Raw genomic sequence first — 6,968 nt, 5'->3', positions numbered from 1 at the left:
CGCGTGCGCAGCTCAGCTTATCTAGGTGACTTTCTGAGTGATAACAACAGTTAGGTTTACCATTCTAATGCTGTTCGTTAATATATATTACACGAATTTTGTCCATTTTGTACTAGTGTTTATACATAAGCCCGTGAGACATTCCGCGTCCTTTGGAGAGGAAATTTGGGCTTGAGTAAGAAGTCATTGAACTTAGCTTCACCCACGCAGTGTATTCTCTTCCTTCTTACCTCACCCTCCGCTGGCTTTACACCATTCGTTCTTCATCTCCTCCATGCTACCGCTTTGCCACTGCCTTTACTCGCATCTTCTCCTTTATTCCGTGCCTCGCTTGCCATTGCTTCCGTGCCTCCAATCTTTTAATTCTTTTGCTCTTCTCCACTCTCTCGCTGCATACGCTCCTGGCGGTTCTCTCTCTCTCTTCTCTCTTCTCTTCTCGTCTCTCTTCTCTCTCGCTCTCTCTCGTCCCGTCTCTCTCTCTCTCTCTCCTCTCGTCTCTCTCTCTCTCGACGTTCTATTCTTCCCACTCCCCTCTTCTTCTCTTTCTCTCTCTCTCTCTCCTCTCTTTCTCTTTCTCTTTCTCGTTTCTCTTTCTCTCTCTCTCTCTCTCTCTTTCTCTCTTTCTCGGTCTCTCTCTCTCGTCTCTCATCTCTCTCTCTCTCATCTCTTCTCTCTCTCTCTGCTCTCTCTCTCTCTCCCTCTCTGTCTCTCTCTCTCTCTCTCCCTCTCCTCTCTCTCTCCTCCTCTCTCTCTGCGTTGCTCCCTCTCCTTCGTCTCTCTCCCTCTCTCTCTCTCTCTCTTCCTCTCTCCTTCTCGCTCTCTCTCTCTCTCTCTCTCTCTCCTCTGCTACTCTCTCTCTCTCTCTCTCCTCTCTCTCTCTCCTCTCGTCTCTCTCCTCTTCTCTCTTCTCTTCTCTCTCGCTGCTCTCTCTCTCTTCTCTCTCTCTCTCGGTCTCTTCATTCTCTCTGCTCTCTCTCTCTCTCTCTCTCTCTCTCTCTCTCTCTCTCTTCTCTCCTCTCTCTCTCGTCCTCTCTCTCTTCTCCTCTCCCTCTCTTCTCTCTCGCTCTTCGGTCCTTCGTCTCTCTCTCTCTCTCTGCTCTCTCTCTCCTCTCTCTCTCTCTCTCTCTCTCTTCTCTCTCTTCTCTTCTCTCTCTCTCTTCCTCCCTCTCTTCTCTCTCTCTCCTCTTCTCTCTTCTCTCCTCTCTCATTCTCTCTCGTACTCTCATCTCGTCTCTCCTTCTCTCTCTCTCTCTCCTCTCTCTCTTGCGCCTGTCGCGTCTCTCTCGTCTCCTCTCTCTCTCTCTCTCTCTCTCTCTCTCTCTCTTCTCTCTCTCTCTCTCTCTTCTCTCTGCTCTCTCTCGTCTCTTCTCTCTCTCTTCTCTCTTCTCTCTCTCTCTCATTCCTCTCTCCTCTCTCCTGCTCTCTCTACTCTCTCTCTCGTCTCTCTCTCTCTTCGTCTCTCTCTCTCTCTCTCGTCTCTCTTCTCTCTCTCTTCTTCTCTCTCCGCCTCTACCACTCACTTCTCCCTCTTTGTTAATGATTTGCTAGTTGCAAACCTAGCTTTAGCTACCCGAGCACCAATTTCCCCTACACCCAAGAGCCAAGAAAAGATCACACACACAGGAAGATCGACGAAGAGAACTTTGTCGCTGTGCAGACAGCACGATTCTGATGCTCGCTGCAATTAAGCGGCGATTCAGGCTCCCGATCAACATTAGGGATTGGAAATAGCGGCACAACGTTATTTCAACCTATCTCAGTTCCAGTGGAGCCTCCCATCGTTGCGGATCATTCAGGACTTCCGCCCTTCCTCACAATACACACCGATGGGCGGAGTAAATTTGCTTTACGATTCAAAATGTACACGATGCCAAATATGTTTAATTTCTTATTACTATTAGTACCACTACCACAAACATTGTCATTAATATTACTTGATGTTCATTTTTTGTTGTTATTTTTTTGTCATTAACCTTGTAGCAGAACTAGAAATACTATTTTAGTTAGGCCAAGAGACTGAATTCACTGAGGGACCCTTTAATGGTATTGTGAAAATGGGGATTAAATGCAAACCAGTTAGCTCTTTGTATGTAAGCCACACCAATGTTTTTAAAATTAGTTCTGTAGTATGTGTAACCACGCAGCCACATCTTTTGTAAATGATAGTTTAGCACATTGTTGTGAACTGGTTGCCACAATGATGTGGTGTGCTGTTTCAATGCCATGGGGATGCCAGCCTCTTCACCAATAGGCATGACATATTAAGGTTTTCCATTTTCTGATGCACATCCTCAGGATTACAAAATGTTTTTTTTATACTTCTATCGACTTTCTTATGACCTACACCATGTCGTGCCGCGTACAGTGGCTGAATTACCTTACCTGTGGATGCATCCTTGTTATAGCTTAGAGTTTTGGAGCCATCGAATTACGGATTGCATTATTGCAACAGTTTTAATTAGCGGGTAATAGGCAATATATGTCATTGATACATACTCATATTTGCTGAACCCAAGTAAATTCAACTATTCAAATTACAATTCATTCACAATCTCAAATTCAACTTCAATTATTCAAATTCAAATTTTAATTAATTCAAAATAATCAAATTTCAAACATGAATTATCATAGGTACTCATTTTGTGGTAGGCATATACTGGCAAGCCAACTCACCACTATCTTCCATTGCTGCGCTTACTATTTAGCAGTGTTTCCCCTGCATTGACACGAGCAAGAGGCGCCATGCAGAAATTCATCAGCCACTGCCACACAGAAATTTGTCCAAAACACTGCGCTCATTGACGAAAATGCTCATTACAATGTGTGCAAAACGGAATAGCTTAGAAGCCTGCACCAAATTCACCATTTTTTTTCAAAATTTAATTAATTCCGGGGGGCACTGCCCCCCAGACCCCCGCCCCCCCAGCTGGGCGCTTTGCTAGGACCTCGAAACTCGCAAACACACCAAAAAAAATTACCACCTCACAGACCTTTTTGGCCAGGGGAAACACTGCTAATGGATATACTGATCAAGTTCCAGAAATGCCACAAACAGCCTATTACGAATGCGGGCAATCAAGTAGTTACAGAAAATATAATAGTTAATACGATACATACGATAATATTAATAATAGACCATTAGTAAAGGCCTACCATGAAAATATGAATTCAGCAACATAGTGCTGCTCAAAGATTGAGGCAGTACCTGTCCTGCTGTAGTCAACCTAGCCCTAGTACTAGTAGTAGTACTATATAGCCCACGTACAGTTGCCGCATGCCTGCGCCAACTGTATGCGGGCTATAGTACTATAGAGCTATAGTCAACCCTATTGTTGACATGTACATCTACTGTTGAAAGAGACACCGGTCTATAAACCTCGTGTTTGCCCCTTTTCCTTTCCTGACTTTTTTGCCTTGACAGCAGTACTGCCGCTAGCCTACCGTACTACTAGACCAATAAATTGTGCCCCAGATCTTTATAATCTGGCGTTATTCTAGCTAGTACTAGTAGTAGTACTAGTAGCAGCACTAGCCACTAGACACTAGTAGTAGTAGTAGTAGTAGTAGTAGTAGTAGTACTAGTAATAGTACTCACTAGTAGTAGTAGTAGATACAATAATGTAACCCAAACACAGGATAGGGTCCCACCTATCCTATCCCGGGTATCCCCCTACCCTGCCCTAACACACCCCCTATCCTGTGTGTGGGTTACATTATTGTATCTAGTAGTAGTAGTAGTAGTAGTAGTAGTAGTACTAGTACTAGTAGTAACGCAGAATACACAGTGTACATCTAACCCGGCCAGGCTGTGTGACTGACGTCAATATACAGCCTGACATCCATCCATTGGAAAATCTTGTACCTCTACAAAAACTATTCTAACCCTAGCAATGACGTTTCTTGGAGCTAGTGTACCGTACATCTAGAATTGATACACTGGTAAACGTACACACCACACAGCCACAGGCTCCGTGACCACATTACTAATTCCTAAATTGTTTTCATAGTTATTGAATCACCACTGTCCACGTACTGTATAAACTGTGTTTTCACGGTAACATTATCCGTTCCAACACGAAGTCACAGAGATACTCAGATAGAGTTGTGTTCATGCTCACAGTCGAAGCTCTATTAATAGCGGGTATAAGAGTCGAGTGTACCGCAAAATCTAACTTACCAATCTCATCAGTCGCATATGCCAGCTTGAAAATTGCAAAATTAGAAAGTAAAATGGTTAAATAACACGAACACAAATAACAGTATCCTATTCGAACAGCTTCCATCGCCTTCACTAATCACAGGCCCCGTTCACAGTGTACAGTCTACAACCACAACCATATATTCTGTGCCAGGCTCTGCCACCGCCAGTCGGTTCGTATGCTAGCGCCGCCTAGCCGCTATCGCTAAAAATGTCTACACTGGGACGCCATTGCTGGGTCATGTCACGTGCGCGAATATGATAAGTGGGTACATGTCATCAAATCGCCGCGAGTCGTTGAATGACTGCTGTCTGTCGTAAATATCAGATGCAGGTAAGTAAGGTAGTAGTACTAGTACTAGTACGCGTTGAATCAATTTATCTGAATTTTAACCTCACAAACACGCCCGCGAAATATACAACCTCATTGGCATTTGTTTCAGGTTACATAGAATGATAGATATGGCCAGTATGAGAGTCGAGGCCGCCAAGTAAAAAGTAACGGTGGTACTGGTAGTGGTAGTACTGTACTTGCTCAGTTCCTGGTAGGACACTGACAGTAGTCTTTTGTTATACATTTCGCGTTAATTGATCGTTATTTTATTATTGAAACGTTCCAAGTGCATGGGATTGTGAAAATTGAATGAGTCGCCAGACGGGGACATCCACACTGACATTATTGTGATCAATCTGGGACATTTGCGTCCCTAATTTGACTGTGATGTGAATGGGACACAGTGATGATTATTACTAGTAGTAGTATTAGTATTACTTAGTAAATATTATCACATCAGGCCCCTCCCTACGTTGCGCAAACCGGGCGCGCCCGCCCCGTTTGGGAAAACTCCCCCCACGTTTCAATCGTTGCACCCCGTTTAAATTACCTCTGCCCCGATTAAATTCGACCACAATAAAAGTTTGACGGTGCAGGAATCGATCGTCAAGAATTCCCATTCGACCAGTCCCCCCCACGCGTGTATTTTTACGGTACCACTAATGCGTAAACGTCCTACACTACGCATGAACTGCAGACCACACACAAGTACAAACAGTCACCCTGTCCCTAACACTAACTGTAAACAGACTCGGCTATCTTATATACAAGTACCCCAAATACCGTCTATGGTGTGGTGGCGATTTTACGCATTATTCCTGATGTGTCATTATATTTCTCTATCTCTCTCTTTCTCTCTCTCTCTCTCTCTCTCTCTCTCTCTCTCTCTCTCTCTCGCTCTCTCTCCCTCTTTCTAAAATTTTCTTGAACTATTATTGAGCTGTGGAAAAATGACAGGTTAATTGATAGTGAACACAGTAAGTAATACATATATATTATTTGAATCACTATAATGACAACTTCTGAGCACAGTTAGCATTTAAAGTTATTACAACACTGTCTTCAATTTTAACACATTCCTTGCAGTTGTGTCTGCAAAGGCAAGAATCAGCTAACTGACAGCTCTAACTTCAATCAACAGCTAGGAGCACCGACCGCCGCCGTAGCACAACAGCCACGGGCATATTTACCAAATACGCTATCACATCTTTCAACCCAAACAAGCACAGCAGCTGTACATCCTGTGGCTGGGAAGCTGCGGCCGAGCTCCCATTTCACGCTGGCTTGCTAATGTGTGGCATACGCGCGTGTGAGCGCACCCACGCGCGTGAGCGTACCCACGCGCGGTCACACATAGATACACGGCAGAAATAGATACGTTCGAGCAGGTCCAGTAGAAAATCATCATTCAGTTGTGGTAGCCTATATATATATATACAACTAAGAGCAGGCATGAAGAAAGATCTTCACGACTGCTTCTTGGGTATAACTCTCCCAACGGAGTGATGGACTTATTACTAGTCGTGACAGATCACGAAGGATTGGCTTTCCAAATTGGTGCAAAACCACTGAAAATGAAACTGTGGGAAAAACTGTACAGCTGCCGCAGTGACCTCACAGTAGATGCCATTTCATTATTCACGTGGCAGAGCTTATCTAGGTACTTCTGATGTAACCAACAGTAGGTTTACCATCTAATGCGTTCGTAAATATATCTACACGAATTTTGTCCATTTGTACAGTGTATACATAGCCCTGAGACATTCTTTGGGAGAAATTGGCTGAGTAAGAAGTCATTGAACTTAGCTTCACCCAGATGTATCTCCTCCTCTACCTCCTCCCTCTTACACCATCTTCTTCCATCCTCCTCCATGCTCCGCTGCCTTTACTGCATCTTCTCCCTTTTCCTGCTCCTGCTTCCCCTCCCCATCTTTTAATCTTGCTCTTCTCCACTCTCTCGCCCCCTCTCTCAAAGGATGGGAAACTAAGGGGTCCGGGCCGATGTTTTTTACCCATAATGCGTAAAATCAGCCACCGACAGCCCATAGACGGTATTTTGGTACTTGTATATAAAGATAGCCGAGTCTGTTACAGTTATGTAGGACAGGGACTGTTTGTACTTGTGTGTGGTCTGCAGTTCTGCGTAGTGTAGGACGTTTCACGCATAGTGTACCGTGAAAAAATCACCGTGGCGGGGGACTGGTCGAATGGGAATTCTTGACGATCGATTCTGCACCGCAAGCTTTTATTGCCGGTCAAATTAATCGGGGCAGAGGTAATTTAAACGGCTGCAACGATTGAAATGGGGGGGATGTTTCCCAAACGGGCGGGCGCGCGCTGTTGCGCAACGTAGGGAGGGCCTGAATTGATCAATATTACTAAAGTAAAACTAAATACTACTATAATAATCATCACGTGCCCATTCAATCATCAGTC

General features: G+C 44.3%; 2 protein-coding genes across 2 annotated transcripts in view; one reads left to right on the top strand and one right to left on the bottom strand.

The window, feature by feature from the left end:
- LOC106808704 (disintegrin and metalloproteinase domain-containing protein 12-like) overlaps positions 1-4,317 on the bottom strand; it is a 102,891-nt gene extending 98,574 nt beyond the window's left edge. Inside the window, exon 1 of the mRNA XM_014811533.1 lies at positions 4,178-4,317. Coding sequence (XP_014667019.1) covers positions 4,178-4,283 — 106 coding nt within the window. The 5' untranslated portion in view covers positions 4,284-4,317. The remainder of the gene's footprint in view (positions 1-4,177) is intronic.
- Positions 4,318-4,385: 68 nt separating this feature from the next.
- Positions 4,386-6,968, top strand: part of LOC106808716 (transmembrane protein 180-like) — an 11,279-nt gene continuing 8,696 nt past the window's right edge. Inside the window, exon 1 of the mRNA XM_014811546.1 lies at positions 4,386-4,532. The gene's annotated coding sequence lies outside the window, so the exon portion shown is untranslated. The remainder of the gene's footprint in view (positions 4,533-6,968) is intronic.

The sequence above is a fragment of the Priapulus caudatus genome, unplaced genomic scaffold (assembly GCF_000485595.1).
Source record: "Priapulus caudatus unplaced genomic scaffold, Priapulus_caudatus-5.0.1 Scaffold298, whole genome shotgun sequence".
Classification (NCBI taxonomy): Eukaryota; Metazoa; Priapulida; class Priapulimorpha; order Priapulimorphida; family Priapulidae; genus Priapulus; species Priapulus caudatus.
The sequence above is the reverse complement of the archived record's forward strand: the minus strand, read 5'-3'. Positions and strand labels throughout refer to the sequence as shown.